Source organism: Brassica rapa, chromosome A02, assembly GCF_000309985.2.
Source record: "Brassica rapa cultivar Chiifu-401-42 chromosome A02, CAAS_Brap_v3.01, whole genome shotgun sequence".
NCBI classification, from domain to species: Eukaryota; Viridiplantae; Streptophyta; class Magnoliopsida; order Brassicales; family Brassicaceae; genus Brassica; species Brassica rapa.
In genome coordinates this window covers 31,281,831-31,302,567 of record NC_024796.2, presented here as the reverse complement: position 1 = coordinate 31,302,567, position 20,737 = coordinate 31,281,831, and the positions used below count along the sequence as shown (strand labels likewise).

The 20,737-nt window shown below is 33.7% G+C and overlaps 1 protein-coding gene, 1 long non-coding RNA gene and 1 pseudogene across 4 annotated transcripts; 2 read left to right on the top strand and 1 right to left on the bottom strand.

Moving 5' to 3' along the window:
• Window positions 1-8,670: 8,670 nt before the first annotated feature.
• On the bottom strand, window positions 8,671-11,270 carry LOC117132189. Of its 3 annotated transcripts, none has more exons than XR_004455734.1 (4): window positions 10,793-11,270; window positions 9,801-10,715; window positions 9,640-9,722; window positions 8,671-9,543 (listed from the first exon to the last, which is right to left on the bottom strand). It is a non-coding gene; the product is annotated as an uncharacterized LOC117132189 (long non-coding RNA). The 3 variants fall into 3 exon arrangements; XR_004455733.1 differs by having other exon boundaries at window positions 8,671-9,722; window positions 9,801-10,534; window positions 10,616-10,715; XR_004455732.1 differs by having other exon boundaries at window positions 8,671-9,722.
• A 1,577-nt stretch (window positions 11,271-12,847) lies between these two features.
• LOC117132029 lies at window positions 12,848-20,175 on the top strand (annotated as a pseudogene).
• Window positions 18,785-20,110, top strand: LOC103855385. Its single transcript, XM_033285344.1, has 2 exons — window positions 18,785-19,385; window positions 19,524-20,110. The coding sequence occupies exons 1-2, from the start codon at window positions 18,785-18,787 to the stop codon at window positions 20,108-20,110; spliced, it is 1,188 nt and encodes a 395-aa protein (XP_033141235.1).
• Window positions 20,176-20,737: the final 562 nt, after the last annotated feature.

Below are 20,737 nucleotides of genomic sequence, written 5' to 3'. Positions count from 1 at the left end.
AACACGAGATTGCTTACGGAAGAATACCAACGAGGTATAACCGAATTCATGGGGTTAGTTCACCGACAACCGGAAGCAAAAACATGTATGTTAAGATGTCCTTGCTCTAATTGTAAAAATAAAAAGGTTATTAAAGAGTGGGATGTTTGGACTCATCTATATTTGAGTGGGTTTACACGAAGTTACAAAATTTGGTATCATCATGGGGAAACTGATTATGAACATGGTAGTACTAGGGAACCTCAGCCAGCGGTTAGATTAGAAGAACCAATTAGAACGGATGTACATTATGGTGTAGGTACTGAGCAGATGGTAAATGATCATTTTAGAGGGGAAGATTTACCCAATGCCGAAGCTAGGAGATTTTATGATATGTTGGATGCTGGAAAGCAACCATTGTACGAAGGTTGCAGAGATGGTCATTCAGCTTTATCATATGCTACAAGATTGATGGGCATTAAGACGGATTATAATTTGGCTGAAGACTGTGTGGATGCGATTGCTGATTATGTAAAAAGTATTCTACCCGAAGATAATGTAGCTCCTGGCTCATACTACGAGGTTCAGAAACTCGTAGCTGATCTTGGTTTATCGTATCAGGTAATAGATGTATGCAGAGACAACTGCATGATTTATTGGAGGGCGGATGAACAGCGGGTTTCATGCAAATTTTGTGGGAAGCCTCGTTATAAAGATACGAGTGGAAGAGTTCCAATGCCATATAAAAGGATGTGGTATTTGCCTTTGACATAAAGGTTGCAGAGGTTGTATCTGTCTGAACGCACAGCGCAACCAATGAGATGGCATGCGGAGCACTCAACAGATGGTGAGATCAGACATCCTTCAGATGCAAAAGCGTGGAAGCATTTCCAATCAAAGTATCCCGACTTTGCGTATGAGAGAAGAAATGTCTACCTTGGATTATGTACTGATGGTTTCAGCCCGTTTGGCAAGAGTGGAAGACAGTATTCTCTATGGCCAATCATTCTTACACCATACAACCTACCCCCAAACTTGTGCTTGCGACGAGAGTTTTTGTTTCTCTCGATTCTCGTTCCCGGACCAGAGCATCCTAAGAGATCACTTGATGTGTTTCTTCAGCCACTAATATATGAGTTGCAACAACTATGGGCTCAAGGTGCTGAAACATACGATGTTTCGTATAAAGAAAACTTTCAAATGCGGGCAGTACTAATGTGGACAATAAGTGATTTTCCAGTATATGGTATGTTATTTGGATGGACAACGTATGTTATCTGGATGGACAATAAGTGATTTTTCAGCATATGGTATTTTCCAGCATATGATCCATGAGTTACTGTTACAAGACTCAACCCGAGAGGCCGAGTTCAGGGAAGTTCTGAGCTGGAAGACCCACTACAACCAAGCACATCCGGCAACTTAAGTGCAGCAGAAGATTTAGGTGGAGTTGGCCTTGTAGTCGATTTAACCGACTTCGGAGAGGAAGCCGCCGTTCACGTAGAGGATGAACCAGTGATTGGAGAGTTTCACCAAGATCCAGATTCATCTGGTGATGACGACTCGGAAACAGACTAGCGTCGACCTTTTTTTTTTAAAAAAAAAAATATAAATACTGAGAAAATTCTGAGGGCATATAGGTTTTCCTCGGAATTTCCTCGGAATAGATCTTGTCGATTTAGGGATTTGATTATACATACCTTTTCCTCGGAATTTCCTAGGAATTTTCTGAGGAAATTCCGACGAAGATAGGGTTTTCCTCGGAATTCCCTCGGAAAATTCCGAGGAAATTCCGAGGAACTAGGGATTTTAAACCGAAAACAACGTTTTACGGATTGAATAACACGTATATAACTTTCATTAAGTGTCTTAACCAGATTATGAAGTCAAACTTTGGTGTTTTACCCAATAACAAACACTTTTACGATTGCATGAACGAAAACCACATAACATAAGAGAAACACTTATACACTTTAATAAACGGTAAAGGGAATACTTACAATTATTTTTGAAATTTTGTTATTTCATGGTTTATGATCATCTATACAAAGAATCCTCAATGGTATGCATTATAATTGTATAAGAAATGAAATACGACGAAAATAATCGATGTTTTGAAACCCCAAACCCTGGTTCCTCAAAATTTCCTCGGTAATTACCGAGGGTATTCCGAGGAAACCTGGTTCCTCGGAATATTTTCATTTAACCGGGTAAACCAAGCCGCCAAATATTTCGCGAAAATTGAATTAATGATTTCCGAGGAAATTCCGACGGAAATGTAAAATATTTCCGACGAAAATCCGACGGATAGTTTCCGTCGGACGCGTCATTTTATTAGGTCGAACCAGATCTTCTTCCCCATTTCTCTCTTCCTCTCTGCGCCGAACTCTCTCTCCCTCTCGCGATTTCCGGCGACTCCACCCTTCTCTCTCGCGATTTCCGGCGAATCTGCCCTAATCCTCTCCCATAATCATGTATGAACCCTATCCTACTCTCTTAGGGTAGATTTGTATGGTTTTTAAGTAGATTTGATGAATTTGGAATGAGATTTATAGATTTTTGTTAGGTTGAATGGTAGGATTGTGTAAAATCGAGTTTGATTATGTATTTCACTTGATTTGGATTTTTTTTTTTGGTTTTTATTAATTTTGTGGTTATAAAAATCGAATTTGTAATTATATATATATATTGAAAACGTTTTTTGTATATAAAATCTATTTTTTGCATTTTAAAATCATTTATATATTTATTAAACATTTTTAAAATCTATAAAACTTTTTTTGTGATTAAAATCATATATTTAATATTTAAAATCATTTTTTGTGGTTATAAAACGTTTTATGTATTTTATATATAAAATATAAATTTCTATATTTATTAAACATTTTTAATATTATTTAAACTATTTTTTGTAATTATTAAACATTTTAAATATTTTTAAAACTATTTTTTGTAATTATTAAACTGTTTTTGGGATTTATTAAAACTATTTTTTTAATTTTAAACTATTTTTTATTTATTAAAACTTCTTTTGTTAATTATTAAACTATTTATATTTTTGTGATTAAAAACTATTTTTTTAACTATTTTTTATTTAAACTGTTTTTTAATTAAAATTATTAGAACTAATTTTTAAATTTGTTTTTTTTAATTTACAGGTCTAATGATGATCAGACCAGGCCTCGCCAGCGTCGTAGCCGGGGTGGTATGGGGAGCCAGTCTCGGGGTTCGTCCAGCCATGTTCAGGATTCCGTTTCGCCCCACAGCTCCTACCATACATCTCCCTCTCCATTACCCGCTCCTGCTGCTCCCGCTTCCGCTGCTGCACCCGCTCCTGCTCCTCCGGGAGTGATGAGTGTTGTGCAGTTGGTTCGATAGCCCGGTCGTGACCATCTTCCCTATCTCACTGAGTATCCACATGGACATGGTCAAACACGGTAATTAAACTTTTATTTTTTTCCTTAAAATTTGATTCATTATTAATAATTTGTTCTTTTTATTAGGTTCAACCGATCCGGGAACGGAATCAGCGCATTGATCAACCGTATGATGTACTCGGCCCTCGACAAGGGACATCCGACTTTCACTGACTTCCCTCTCGAGAAGCAGCATCTGTGGTTTCGTCAGTTTGCGGTAAGTATTCAAAATTTTTACTTATATTTTTTATTTATTAAAACTATTTTTTTGTAATTATTAAACTATTTTCTATATTTATTAAACATTTTAAATATTATTAAAATATTTTTTTAATTATTAAACTATTTTTTATTTATTAAAACTTTTTTTGTAATTATTAAACTATTTTATATATTTATTAAACTATTTTTTATTTATTAAAACTTTTTTTTGTAATTATTAAACTATTTATATTTTTGTGCTTAAAAACTATTTTTAAACTATTTCAGCAAGAATTCAACTGGAATTCCGATGATACGCTCTCTATCTATCACCATTTTATCCATAAAGTTACGGACAACTATGGGAAGCAGATGTACGAGTGGAAGAAGAAGTGGGAAGCAAACAAGGTAGTTTTTAATTTATTAACAATTTTCAATTTATTAAACTATTTTTTAAATTATTAAACTATTTTTTTTTTAAATTAAGAGGTCCCAAGGTCGATGAACGACACGGTCTGGAAGGAGTTGTGTGCGCATTGGGATAAGGAAGAGACGAAAGAAACTTCTTTCACCAACTCCAACAACCGCAGGAGCGGCCGTAAAGGGAAGGGCATCTACAAACATAATTTGGGTGCTCAATCTATTGCCACTCTGGGGGATCGCATGGTAAGTTCAACCGCTTTTTCTTCAATTATTTAAGTTTCAGAATTTTATTTTTTGTGCATTTCTTCAAATTTCTAATGTTTGTTTAATTTATTTTTTTTCAAGGCGGAAGAAAATGAGGGCGAGCTGGTTGATGATCTCGCCCTAATGAAAAGGGCGTATACCAACAAAAAGACCGGCCAGATTGATGATGGTCTTGTGAGGGACGTGGTCGACCTGGTCCAAATTAGGTGTATGACGAAGTGTCTCAGCTTCAAACCGATGATGACGATTCGAGGGCTTCGACCAACTTGTCCCGGGTTCGAATCAACGAAATCGTTGAATCGGTAAGTTCTTTTTTTTTTTAAAGTTCAATTTATTTATTTCTTGATTTTTATTTTATCATCAATTTATATTATTTAAATTTGGTTATTTATATTTCAGTCGGTTCCAAAGAAGAATGGACGTTTGGTCGGTTTGGGTCGTCACTCCCGGTCGGCTGCTCCTTCTTCTGCACCACCGCCATATGTTGATCCAGAAGTTCTTACGGCTCAGCTGAAGGACAAGGATGATCGGATATCTGCGTTGGAGACCCAGATGGCAGCTCAACAGGCGGGCTATGAGATACAGAAGAGGCTGAACGTGCAGATGATGGAGATGATGAGGAGGATGTACTCGAACGAGGTGTTCCCGAACATTCAAGACCCGTAGTTTTTTTTTTTTACCAAAAACTTGGAATATTTTATTTAACTTTGAATATTATCTACTATGTTTTCAATTTTAATTTTAATTTTAAATTTTTGAATTTAAATTTCAAAAATTTTAATTTTAAAAAAAAAAAATAATTTTTTTTAAAAAATTAATTTTTTCCGAAATTCCGAGGGAAATAAGTTCCTCGGAATTTTTCGAGGGACATAAGTTCCTCGGAATTTTCCGAGGGAAGGAAGTTCCTCGGAATTTTTCGAGGGACAGAAGTTCCTCGGAATTTTTCGAGGGAAAGATGTTCCTCGGAATTTTCCGAGGGCCAGGTTCCTCGGAATTTCCCGATAAACATTCCGAGGAATATTTCGTCGAAACTTCCGAGGATTGGACCATCGGAATTCCATCGAAATATTCCGAGGAAGGTGTCCCTCGGTATATTCCGAGGAACCTTCCGACGAACTTGGTGTCCTCGGAGTTTCCTCGGAATTTAGTTTCCTCGACGGAATTCCGAGGAAATATGAATTTCCGAAGAGATATTTTCGAGGACTTTTTTCGTCGGTATGTCCTCGTAATAGCGTTATTCCGACGACATACCGACGATTTTTCCCTCAGTACGCCGATGTTTTCTTGTAGTGATTCATAACAAAATATAAATATTTTTATATACATATACTGATACATTTCAGAGATTGAGGTTGAAAACCCCCATTAAAAATGGTTGAATCTAAAATTTGGTTAATACTTATTTGATAATTAGGACACTTAAGATTTTTTTTAAAACTCTTATGATGAAAAACCTTTTTGGCGAAGGAATTATAATGAACGACAAAGACAGAATGAGTGGTAGGGAAAAGTTAGTGGTTGAGTTGATGGCGATGGAGCCTTTGACTTGATACTCCTTGCTATTTGACGAACTAACTTTTCCTCTAGTTCGTTTTTATATACAAAAATATGGCTTTAATTTATATTTAATAGTATTTTCTTACAAGCATGACGGCGTTGTCGGTCACATTAATATTTAAAACTTGATAAACAGAATAAAGGACAACAAGTGTCGATATAAAATTTTGAGAATTTTCAAGTGATATTCATTCAACCAGTTAAACATTTCAAACTTTTGTGATAAAGCCTCGACTCAGACATTTTACATGTGATTGTCTTTTAGAACTTACGGTAGAATGAAGGAATAGTCCGTTTGGATTGATTATCATCATTTTCGTATATAAAAGAATCGAGTAATTGTTCGAATTAATTTCCCTATTGACAATACACGTTTTCATATGTTTTAAACATCTAAAACTACATAAAGAACTCTAATAAACATATTTCTGTTTAGCAGAGAATTTCAAGAAACTCGACGGCTTGTTTCCTTTATATGGATTTTATTTGTCTTTTATTTTTTACCTTACCAATTCCAATATTTTATTTATTTCTAGACCCATGTAAGAAAACCAAGATGAAGCGAATGTGGAAATTGGAAATTATATGGTGTTCGATCAGGGCCGTGCCTGATACAAAGCAAATCAAGCATTGGTTTTGGGGCCGGATAGACTAAGTATTATTTTGGGGGCTAATTTTTATAAAATTGTCATTGGTTCAGTGGTTGTGTAGTTGTTATGAGCGTGATCAGGTCACGGATTCGAGTAAGCTTAACACTGTTTTTGTATTATCTTTGTTTTGATCTGTTATTTTAGGTTAAATTTAGGTTAAATATTTTATATTAAAACAAATTAAGGGGCCAAAAAAAATTTATATGCTTCTAACCTAAAAAAGTCAGGCACGGCCCTGTGTTCGATATTAAACATTGGATATCTTTGCTCCCTCAATTTTCTCTCGGTATGTCAAACCGGTAATGTAATCGAGCGGCATATCTTTTGTCGAAGAAAATACATGTTGTGTCTTTATCTTCTATAGCTTATGATGTACCGCCTCTATGGCTTATTAATCTTTTGTATTGGCCATATACAGTTTAAGCAATAATATTTTTTTTACCAAAAAAAACAAGAAAAGCAAAATGACTATCCAACGTCACAAGTACAATCACCAAGAGAATACACACTTATGCATACAGAAAATCAGTCATATACAAGTCTAGACAAAATAGCTAAGTGTATTGCATGTACTCAAATCTTTGGAGTGATTACTACGGTCAGAGAAAACATTTATATCATATACTGGTTTCGGAAGGCAAATAAAAATAATACGAAAACATATTAGGAATGTATATAATGATTACAAATATTTTTCGTACGATACTACTTTTTGTAAATCTGACCGGTGGGAACCAACCCTTTTTGGTAGTGCAGAAGATCTTGTATTTGTGAGTGGGGGAGGGGAGTTCAATCTTTTATAATATACTTACTTCTTCATGAGTCATGAATTTGATCATACAACTAGGGAATCTCTCAAGAATTGAAATTTTTCTGTACATATCAAAAATGTTTTTGGGAATGTATCTTAATTTTTATTTTAACACCGATTGCTTTACTAAAAAAGTTGAAGTAAAACTAGTGAGGTTTTTTTTTTTTTTTTTAAAGAATTCAACTTAAAGAAAGAGACACTTTCTTAGTCCAAAAAAGAAAGAATACACATTCCAATTCGCAACATGCATATATATATATATATATATATATACTAGGTGACCGGTCCGCACCTTGTGTGGACATAAGAAAATTTAAAATATTAAATAAATATTATATAGTTTTTAAAATTAACAGATTTTACAACATAATACTACTGTCTTTGGGAGAATTCATCAGCCATGGAAAAAAGCTGGTAGTCAATATTTGAGATGGACGAGAAGGAACACAGTAACGTCAGTATGAAGAGGCAGATATTGTGTGTATGTATAATTGCAACGTCACAAATTATTTTGTGTGTTTAAGAAAATACTTTCATTCAAAAAATGGAATAAATAGTGTATAGTTTTAGAAGTAACAGATTTTATATTATCATTAATTAGAATTATATTGTACATGTGTCGTAATTCTTTATTTTAGGTGAATAATATTATTTTTCCATAAATAATAAACAAACATTTATGTAGACATATTAAAAGAAAATATAATAAAAATCAAAATATTATCCATAAATAATATAAATTATGAAGTACATTTCTCGATAAAGAAAGCAAATTCAATTAGAAACCTGTAAAAAATTAAATAAATTTTGTAAGCAATTTGACGGGTTAACATTATTTGATAGATTTATAATTTTCTAAATTTTATTGAACATGAAATATTATTAAATTGACATACTGTCATCAGTCTCCTAACTCATCACAACCCATCTGGCAAATAAAAAAAATAAATAATTGTAACAATTTATATATTTTAAAATTTGTATTTGAAAAAAAGTAGATTAAAATTACGTACCGTGACTACGGAATATTCTGAAAAACTTGTTTGTAGACAACATACAATGTTTTTGTCTGCGGCTTCCCTTCTTTACCAGTTATTAGGGTTTTTAATTAAGATCTCGACTTAACTCTTGAAAGTACAACTTTGCCATGCATTTTGTAAGCATTTTATACATTATTTTAAAATTATGATAAATTTATTCTTTAAACAACGATAAATAATTTAAAATAATATTAATAAACATTTTTGGATTTTGTAATATTTAAAATAGTTATTATATAATTATATCCGAACACAATTCATCAAGTAGAGTATAAAAATATTATAATTATCTTATATAAAATTTCGTTCATTATATTTTATAGTTTATAAATATTAAAAGTAATAAATAAAACATTATTAATCTTTCTATAATTTCGAGAATTAGTTTCCATAAATTGTTATTTGTAATATTCGTTAGATTATATGGCAAGTGATGTTAAATAATTTTAGGCTTATCTTAAATTTTTAGATCTAAATTAAATAAATAAAAATTAAAAACAATCGACCAATCAAATTATAACAATTTCTTGAAACTTCACCTATGAACCCCAATCTGCGATAGATCAGTCCACGAGATTCACAAAAAAAATCTTAATCCCTTACAGGTTGGGTTACTTAAACGTAGATTTGTCCATTTGACATATATGCACCATGTTGGTAAGTTGACCACGATTATTAATTTTATAAGTTGTTTGACTGCTTTGAAATATTTTGGCTTATTTACAATTTAATATGTTAACTTATTTTATGTTATGCCTCTCTCTTTTTGTTTTGCCTTTTGCGTATTTGATTTGATAATTACTACTATGGACTATAATAATAAATAGTAGTAATTCATTGATAATTTTTTTGCCAGACGTTACAATCTCATTCAATCTAGCCTGCATATATAGTCTAATTATAATGAAATCAATCTTGTTGATTGACTGATACACACACTTCAAAAAATGACTCAAGTCATGGAACAAACCTTGGCAGCTTCCATTTCAATGATGGCAGTACCAAGACCATCCAACATGGAAGGGTCCTTGCTAACCAAAAAAACCTTGAGAAGCAAGAAAGATAAAAATACATTATTAATAAACACATGATGACATTGCAAATTAAGCACCAGCAATATAATATTAAGAAGGAAAAACCAGGATTGGCGTCAGCTGTCCTTCTAGGTCAAGCAAGCTTTTAGCAAAAGCAGCTGCAGACATCTGGTCAACATATGCAAACCAGTTCAAACATTATTTTTTTTCCCAACACATATGCTTTATTATCTTCAGTTGTATCAATGTAAAAGGTGTACGTACCTCAACACGTCCCTCGTCAGAGTTGTAAATTTTAAGGTCATGACGGTATGTACTATGGAGACGAAGCAAACCAGTCCCTTCACCTAAAAAAAGCTTGTAATTTAAGGCCACTTCATCGGTGAAATACTCCAAAATAAAAGTAACAGATCAGGAGGCCTTACCTGGATACATATTGTATCGGAAGAATCTACCAAGATCTTCTGCCTGCATGCAGATTAAGCAAACATCAATAAGTTAAACAATTCTTCCATATTTGGAAAACATATATATATATAATAATGACAAATTAAATGGTAGAGTATGTAAACACATGTTTCTACCAGCGTGAGTTAGAACACCGCCGTATTTAAGAATCATAAGGGCCTCTACAGTTTCTTTCTTCTTCGCCTTCACCATCCCACTTCAGCGGCTTCAGTTGAACCTTCCTGTATATTCATGAGAAATTTTCTCTCTGCGCCATTCCAAAAGGTTCTCTGCTGTGAGAAAATGACCTCATGAATTAAATAAAAAATGCATAATGCTAGCTTACTTATAAGATAGTATATTCAACAAAAAAAAATGATATAAGATAGTATTACTAAATGATACTATGTAATACTTTTCCCGGACTATATTCAACAAAAAAAAGTACTAAAGAACCTCTTCAAGAACTACTTTAACTTGGCGAAGCTTCTCAGCATGTTCACGGTCTTCTGGATCACGACCTGGTCTACATATAAAAAAAGGAAGACCATATTGTCGTTACCAGTATTCAACACATGGAAAAGATAGACCATACATGCTTTTTGGAGACAAGACACAAAGAGTTGAATTCAGGATTCTACTTTGTACGGGGAACTAACATTCTTGTTGCATCTAATAGGTCGTGCAACTGGACTGCACTTTTTAGTTTTGTCTACAAAAAGAAGAAAAATATATAAAGTGAATAAAGGCTCTGATAAAAGATGGATGACAGAAAAGCTGGAGCCTCTCGCACCTCAGCTCTTGGCTTTCCACCATTGTACTTCAGCATCAGGTTTAACAGTTTCTCCTCTGTAACATTTAGTTTCACCTTCTGTTTTGGAGTTCGATCGCCACTGTCATGTAATAACAAAATTTTAACAGATAGAAGTATAGAGGAGGTAAATGTGATTTATATGCTAAGAAAATACACTGTCGAATAACAGCAATGACACAACGTAGCTCTTCTGAGTGCCCATTGCCTTGGCGGGTTAGTCCTTTATTAGGCTGTACAGGTTTATTGAACTTTCAAGGCAAAGGGGGTGGCAGAGTCGATGAAAGATGAGAGCCTTTGCGTGTAAACACATTTTTCTTAGCACACAAGCAGCATCGTCGTAATACATTAATAGTATGAGAGGAGAGATTTGTGAATAATACTTTAAAGAATGAAAAGAGAATGTTTGTATTTTAAAACTTTGGGTGTCCCCTATATATACAGTTGATTTATTTTTCATATTAATGACGCACAATATTTTGCATAATAAATAATGAAATCGTTTAAAGAAATGTATTAAATGTGTATTGTCAAAAAATGATTTGCATATGATGTGATATTGTGCGTAAGTAATCCATATTAGAAATGTAAGTTATTAAAAACAAACAATCTAATTAGAAACATTAAAATATTTTGTAAGCAATGTAATAAATATGATATCAACATGCGTAAGTTTACCGTTTGAATAATAATGAAAGTTTTTAATATTTGTCTTAATTCTAAATCTTGCCCAAGGGTAAACTAAATCGCTAATATTTAATGATTTCAACTTACGCAAGTAATTCATATTGTGAATAAGTGATTTGCATATTTAATGATTTCAACTTGTGCAAGTAATACATATTAGAAAGGTAAGTTATTAAAAACAAATTTTATCGATAAGTTATTTGCATATTTAATGATTTCAACTTGCGCAAGTAATCCATATTAGAAAGATAAGTTATTAAAAACAAACAACCTGATTAGAAACATTAAAATATTTTCTAAGCAAATGTAATTAATATGATATCAACATGCGCAAGTTTACTGTTTGAATAATAAGAAAAGTTTTTAATATTTGTCTTAGTTCTAAATCTTGCCCAAGGCTAAACTAAATCGATAATTATTATCCTCTAGCTATATATGGGCTTAACGAAATCGACAATAGTTTTGGACTTATCTACATAAGCGATTGATTAAAATAAATGAAAAATAAAATTCAAAAAAAAATCGACCAATTAAATTATAATAATTTTTTTGAGAAGCTATAAATTAATGCCACATCAGCAGAAATCACTAAAGTGACTTCTCTTTTAACGTATAGGGGAATATATAACTTTGTTTCTTTTATATATCTAAAACTAAAAACCGGGATTTCTTTCAGCATTTGTACTTTTTAAAGTATCAAAAGTATATATATATATATATATATATATATATATATATATATATATATATATTATCCATATGGAGATGGCCAGATGTGAGAGGGTCCTTCTAACATCAATGTCTTTCTATGGTTAGAGAAGGGCAGTTTTTGTGGAACTTAATTAACCTTTCGAAATTGAGAGTTCTAATGTAAACAGTTCATTTCACCGCTGTTAATAAATAGTCGTCGTTTAACAAAAAAGATAATAATATGGAAAATTATTTTATCTGTTTATGTATAATCACAATGAGTGAAAACATGTTTAGTCCTGATTAGACCAGTGAAAATGTCTTACAGTTCATGCTTTATTTTCTCTCTGAAAATGTTTAGTGATTTAATTTTAGGATATGAACCGATAGTTAAAATCTGAATTGGCACACACTCTGTTCATCACCAGCGGTGTTTTTGCTCATTCTTCTTCTTTTATAATACTGCACAACAGTTTATAGTAATTTTATTGTTCCTTTTTAGTAAAAAAATTCAATTTTTTAAATATTAGAAAATACTTAAAAATAATCCAGAAATACTCACAACTAAAAGTAATAAATCATAGCAAATAACTTTTTTATGCAAATACTTCAAATAATTAACAAATGATCATTTTTAACAAATCAGGTATAAGTCCAAATTTTGATTAATTGTACAAAGTAAATTAAGTATCAAGGTGCTGGGCACAAGCTTTGCTATATGCCTGGCATATATATGTTTAATAATACCAACCCCCCCCCCCCCTCCCCCCCCCCCCCCCCCCGCGCCCCTATCAACTAAACCATTCTCTTCATTTGTATGGTATCTTTTAAAATACATACACTGAGGCAAGACAGTTGCGCCAAACTGACGGGGATGATCCTGATCATCATACCACTGCCGGTTATACCGATGATTTGGGCCTATTTCTCCGGGTAATAGTCCGGGCATTGGTCACAAGATGAAAGAAAATAATGAATTTGTTGAAGGGTTTAAAGATAATTCCAAGCCTAGGACAACAGGGCATAGTCCCGGCGTTGGACATGCTGTCAAGAATAATGAACCTAAAAGCGTTATAAAATGTTTTAATAGTTTAGCGTACTTCTTCGTGCTTTTACTTAATTAATATGTGTCTTTAACTATTTTAATTGTTGTTTTACGTGATATTTTAACTTTGTTCCAAAAGGTGATATTTAAATTTAGTATCTGTACTTTATGATATGCTATTTGTAAGTTGATCGATTAAGAGTTACATTAACTCATTAACTAATAAAATTAAATATGATTTCTGCGCTTAATTGATTTGAAACTTTGTTTTTGCATGAGTTTGCATGTTAATATAAATACAGATACTTCGTTGTGAGATTCTTAATTACTACTTGCCCCCATGTGCAAAAGGTAAGACTTGCGAAGCACATGAAGAAAGGCTCTGGAGATCCTTTAGATTTATATACATATTTGAAAGATATATTATACTACGTGTTTGGATTTCTTAAATACAATAAAAATGGTTGGTGGCGCAAATTAAAGAAAGGTTTAAAGATTTCCAAATTAGGGAGAAGAAAACGACCCAAGTGAGTTCTATTGGCTACTACAGGCTACAGCTAATAATTAAATATAGCTCATCTTAATAAAAAAGTGATTATAAATTTTACTTTTTTCATTCATGCTCCCTTTAGTTAAAGTTGACACGGTACAATATAAATATAGAAAATGATTGTAATAAAATAACAAATCTTGTTGCAGTTGGACTGATGAAATTTATAATTAAAAATTTATATTGTTTACCACCAAAAAATACGCAAGGCTATTATTTTGTTGAACGGTGAAGTAATGCATTTGGTGAGGGTGAAAAAAGGCAACGGGATTAGAACCATTCACTTTTCACTAATAAAATTTAATAATTGTAAAACAAACCTGCAACGTAGAAGTCTACTTAGTCCAGTGATTTGATTAAATGTTCATTAATTTATATCAAGAAATCTGAGGTTCAAAATCCAGAAAATGCAAATTATGCATATTATGAAGAAAAATGGTTACAAGAGATCTTCAGCATGGTGCATGGCGTATCATCGAACATAGATCTCATAGGATGACTCGGAGTGATGCAGTCCGACGTGCATTCTCATATGATAGTAGAATCGTCTATGTAATATTTCTCATCGTTTTAATAGCATAATTTATCAGACGTTAAAAAAAACTCTGCAATATGAACAAGGAACATGCATGAGACCACTGCTTGCATGTATGCGTTAAGCTAGATGGGCTTCCAACTTAAAACTTTGGTGATAAGTGGAGTGACTCATCTATCCTATATACTACTAAGGATTTATTCCAACATCCGATGTGAAATCTTTGTCCCTAATACGTCCCCTCGATATGATAATTTTTTTAGCATCAATTTCAGAATATTTGGGCAAGGATCGGACCGAATTTGGGCTGGATCGATAGTGGATCAGGTTGGATTGTGTGGATCGGGCTCTGATACCATATTAAGCTAGATGAGCTTCCAGAGTGGTTCATCTATCTTATATATTACTAAGGATCCCTTCCAACATCGGATGTGAGATTTTTATCTCTAATAGTATGCATCATGCAGGAATACATGTATTCCATATTAACATTTTAACCAAAAAAAAAAGGAACAACTAAAACTTGCCAAAATAAATTACATATTCAAAATACATGTATGCACCAGCCAGGAATAGAATCCAAATTTATATCGTGGTAGGGTATTATCCTACCATGCATGAGACCACTGATTTATTTAATTGTTATGGTGCATTGACATTTAGAAGTACAAAATATTGCAATCTTGTTTTCATGTTTTAGGCTGTTAATGGTTAATAAATCAAACATGATCTTTTTAAAAATTTACATTTTAATGGTTTTGGGATTAATTTTGTAATTTTTATGGTTTTTGGGGGATTCTTAAAATTCAAATTTTTTTGTCTTCTAAAAATACCACAAAAGTATAAAAAATTATAATAATGTGGTTTGGAAAAGGATTATACAAAGAATTTAAATTTTTGGTATCGTGTAAATTTAAAAAGCTTGGTTGTATTTTTTCAAACAATCATAAAATTGGTAAGTTACAACCAATACCTCGCGGTTATATTGTACTGGAGTCGATACCTGAATGCTAAGTATGGTCCTGTACCATGGTTCCATTTCTATATAGTAGCAAAACTTTAATTTAAAGATCATATTTATTCAGCCATCACAGGTCAGTAAAGTGTGTAGTAGCTATGTTCTTGTCACTAGAACTATTCGATTTCATGGTCCATTCATTTTGTTAGTCAACGCCATACCCATGATTTTTAAACTTTATGTTGAGATTCACCTAGTCTCTTCGGAGAGGCTCCTCGTCGGAACTAGAGCTGGTCTTGTTCGTTCCGCCTTATTCCAAACTTTGCTGTTTAGTTTATTCAACGTCGATTCCGACTATTTCATGCTCACGTTAATAGTCTATTCAGGGACGCATCTGATGATTTCCCACAGTTTTCCTGTTGTCGAGCAAGTATCTCTCGTTTACTTGTTATCTCTTGTTATGTTGTTCTGTTTCTGCATTATGTTGTTCATTGAAGATTTCTCCAGTTACTATCTTGTTACCGTTGAGCTTAGTTCCGAATATAATCGTTTAGACTTTTTTCGTTTTAATATAATCGTTTAGTTGACAAAAAAAAAAGCAAACTCTTTGGATTACTGTAATATTTTACTTTGCACACTGAAGACTCAGTAAATTGATATAATATTTGAGATACAAATTAACAGTCTAGTATTACTTTATCTATCAGAAATTAAACTATAATTTACACATGATGAGTACACTATGTGTCAATTATAATTTAAACTCTTGAAGTTCTACAGTATATTAATAAATAAAACTACATAAGAAACAAATCACATGCATAAGCACAGCCGCAAAGCACCGGAACAGGAAGATCCAAAACCGATTCCTATATATGCATGTGCAATCAAGGACACTAATCTAGTGCCAATTGTCTGAATCACGAGATCTCGTGAGAATCTCAAAAAGTGAAGTAAGAAACTGAAAAACATATATAGTTAAAAGGACGTAGCACTCCTTCAATCATGACAGTCTAAACGTGCACCCATTTCTCTTTTTAACGAATGGCCACTTTCACCACAAATTGGTTTGAACTAGTATGAAGTCCGACGAATATACTTGTTATTATTCGGTCCAAATATTCACCGAGACCATCATATACCATTCTATAATGATGAGATTCTTTTTTTTTTCTCTTTTATGATGAGATTCTTTTGATTTAAAGTGGACACAATTTTAAAATAAAAGTTTACAAAATAATTTAATATGAGATCAATAAATTGCAAATACCTGGTTAGCTCAGAGAATATTTATTTATTTATTTTTTTTTTGTAACAAACGACTATTCTATTACTCAAATATGAGGTGGCATGGGTAACAAGTCTAGAATAGAACAATCAATAAAACAAAGTGATCTGCGAAAAGATTAAGCATTCCTAACTAAAGAAGCAGCAATCTCATTCTGCGTTCTTGGCACGTAGGTGATCTTGAAATCCAAATAACACATCAGGATGATTTGAATGATTTCCAGCTCCGTTGAAAAGTTTGGCGATGCTTTGGAGTCATTTATCATCGCAATCAGGTCCTTACAATCTGTTCCAAAATTTTGGCAGTTTGAATGCTGAAGCATACTTTTCACTGCGCATTTCAAAGCTTCCAGTACCGAGTGTAGTGCTGTCTCGCGTCTTCTTAAGTTCTGTGTTTCTATATGTTGGATCTTCCCCGTGTTGTCCTTCCAGTGCCGGCCCTGGCCACAAGCAGAGGAAGCATGGGCCTCCGGCCGACACGATAATAACTATTTAGCGGCCACAAATTTTTAGAAAGTGACTTTAGGCTAGTGGTTCTAAAAGAAATTACTAATGCTGAAGGTTCTGGGTTCAATAACCCCTGACTGCATTCATTTATTTTCAGCTTTTTTTTTTATTTTGGCTTGTAGCCTTCATAAGTATAGGACCGGCTTTGTGTCCTTCCAAACCCATCCGATGCCACTGAATTTATCTGTAGATGTCCATGAACCATCCACTATGCACATATTATTCAAGCTGGTGTCGGTGGGTGAGCAGGTATAGACTCCTTGGCATTATACCAAGCCTGATACTCACTCTCAGCACACCTGACCAGTTCCAAAGGGTTCCTATCTATCCCCCTGAATAGCTTATCATTTTTTGTCTTCGAAATGTACCATATTATCTAGGGGTAAATTTATTTTTCTTTTAAGGGGTGTTTTCCTATATGTCAAATATTGTTGTTGTTCAATGGTTTGAAAAGAAAACATTTAGAGGGGGGGGGGAGAGTTTGTTTGAACTATCTCTAATATGTTTTGTTTGTTATTTTTTTTTGTAAAATAGAAAACTATAAAATAAAATAGAGATTTACTCTAATCTGTAATAAATTTTGTTATTTTTCTCTAAAATAAAAAAATGGTATAATAAAATTAATATTTAGTCCTTCGTACTATTCTAAAATAGTAATTTCTACATATAAAATAAAAAATAGAAAATGTTATTTTTCTGTAAAAGTAGATGAAAAAATAATACTCTCTATTATAGCTAGATATCACTTTCAAAGGTAACTCAAGTAAAGGCATAAAGCTATCTGCCGTGATGTGATTGAAAAGTCTTGAACCATGTAGTGTGTTTCTTCCTATCTGGAGGATCTTAAGAGCATCATTAACGCAGATGCTTAGAGGGTTGCTTAATGTTTTTAATAATTAAAAAAAAAAGGAAATGATGTAATATGTGAAGACGCGGAGCTTAATTTAGACTCACAAGCAGCGCGTCTTGTGGAACACGTGTTTAGCTCTCCGCGTCTCTTTCTGTCTCCCTCTCTCATTCTAGACGACTCCGCGTCTATCTCCTCTTCTCTCTCGCGAAAGCGATGCCTCCGTGATCTCTCCTCCTCGCCTCTCCTCCAAGTTAATCTCTCGTCGACTGAATCAGTCGAAGATGAAGCCTCCTCGTGTTGCTCGCTCTCCTAGCAATCTCTCGGCGACTCTCTCTCTCTCGATCTCCTCAACGCCTCTGTGTCCTCCTCATCTCTCCTCGAAGATTATATCTACTCCACCGAATCAGTGGAAGATGAGTCCTCCTCGTGTCTCTCTCTCTCCTAGCAATCTCTCGGCGACTCTGATCTGCGACGTTCTCGTCAACGCATCCGTCATCTGTTCTCCTAATCTCTCGTCGAAGATAAGCTCTCCTCGACGGCTCACATCGATGAAGAAAGACTTCGCCTCTGGTCTAATATAAATGTTGTTCTTGTACTTTGTTTCAGGTCTCCTTCACGGATCAAGTTTCATGTGTAGTCACGGACGAAGTATCATGTGTACTCACAGACCAAGTCTCATGTTGTTATGTTGTATCTTTCTATATAATTGTACTAGTTATGTCACAGAATTTGTAGTGTAGTGTCACAGACTTGTAGTAGTTGTGTCACGGACTTGATCACTTTTTTGTATGTCTTAATGTCGATGCTTTCTATATATAATTGTCCCTCGACTTGTATGCAGAAACAACACCCATACTCATCTTATCTCTCGCTTTCTAACACCACCAAAGTGTTCAAAAAATACCAAGAGTCTCATCTTCTCTCTCGCTTTCTAACATCAACTTTCTCACAAATTTTAATTTCACCATTTTAATCTCTTGTTCTATCCTTTTCACAATTTCACAATCTTGTTCTATCCTTTTCACAATTTCACAATTTCTACATGGCGTCTTCTTCTCACGACCTTTTAGACGAATCATTTGATGATGCATTTGATGATGCATTTGATGAATTCTTTGATCAGCAATTTGATCAAACTTTTCAGAATTTGACCATTCAAATTGATCAAGAAGAACGAAGGAAAAAAAGGAAAAAACGAGCTTATATCGAAAGAAATCGTGAAGAAGGCAATGTACGTTTATGGAATGATTATTTCAGTGAAACGCCAACGTATCCTGCAACTTATTTCCGACGACGTTTTAGAATGAACAAGTCATTGTTCACGCACATTGTTGATCGACTCTCGAACGAAGTTGACTTCTTTCGCCAAAAGAGAGATGGTCTTGGAAGGCTTGGTCTCTCGGCACTCCAAAAGTGTACAGCAGCTATCCGTGTTTTGGCATATGGTACTGCGGCGGATGCGGTCGACGAATACCTCCGGCTCGGTGAAACGACAACTCGGTCATGTGTCGAGAATTTTGTGGAGGGAATACTTTATTTGTTCGGAGATGAATACCTACGAAAACCAACACCGGCTGATCTTCAACGTCTACTTGATGTTGGAGAGTATCGTGGATTTCCCGGGATGATAGGAAGCATCGATTGTATGCATTGGGAGTGGAAGAATTGTCCCACCGCTTGGAAAGGGCAATATTCTCGTGGTTCGGGCAAACCAACAATCGTATTAGAGGCGGTTGCTTCATATGATCTCTGGATATGGCATGCGTTTTTTGGACCTCCAGGTACCTTAAATGATATTAATGTTCTTGATCGCTCTCCTGTTTTTGACGATATAATAAATGGCCAAGCTCCCCAAGTGACTTACTCTGTCAATGGAAGAGAGTATCACTTGGCTTACTATCTCACCGATGGTATCTATCCGAAATGGGCAACTTTTATCCAATCTATTTCACTGCCACAAAGTCCGAAAGCAGTGTTATTTGCGCAATACCAAGAAGCTGTCCGAAAAGATGTAGAGCGTGCTTTTGGAGTCTTGCAAGCTCGGTTTGCCATCATTAAAAATCCAGCACTTTTTTGGGATAAAGTCAAAATTGGTAAGATTATGAGGGCTTGTATCATACTCCATAATATGATTGTGGAAAACGAACGAGATGGAAACACTCAATTTGATGTTTCCGGGTTCCAACAAGGAGATGATACTGGAAATTCGCATGTCGATCTCACGTACTCTACAGATATCCCTACAAATATCGCCAATATGATGGGTGTTCGAACTAGAATTCGTGATCGACAAAAGCATGAACAACTGAAAGGTGATTTGGTTGAACATGTATGGCGTAAATATGGAGGTGATGATGACAACCAATGAATTCACATGTTTTTTTCAAATTAATCTCGTTTATTGTACTAATTTTTATTTTTATGTTTTTTTAATTTATGTTTCAAATGTTATCTTTTAATATTTATTTGTGTAATATATAAATTTTATCCAAAAAAACAATGTTTAATTTTTTAATAATAAAAAATGATTAAGCACCCCATAATAAGCACCTTGCATTGGAGGATTAAAATATACAAGTTTCCTAATGAAATGCTTAAATCCTATTTAATAATAAAAAAGTGATTAAGCACCCTATTTGGGGTGCTTTGGTTAATGATGCTCTTAACAATGATTTTGGTCAGTTACTCCAACCTTTACAGTTTTTGGTATTTTGTTAATTTGTTATTTTCCAAGGTTTTTCAACAAATTACCCTAAGTTTAAAAGTAATAGCTCGAAGGATGATCCATTAATTTTTTTTTGTGGGCATGTGTATGTACTCACACTCAAACACTAACGTTTTATATCAACTCCATTCTTGTTCAACGTTTTTCTGGGAAACATTTGCATATGATCTCCACTCACGGAATGTTCCCAGAAGCTTGGAATTTATAACCAAAGTCCTAATTATTTTCCATGTGTATAAATATTAATTAATATATAACAATAATTTATTG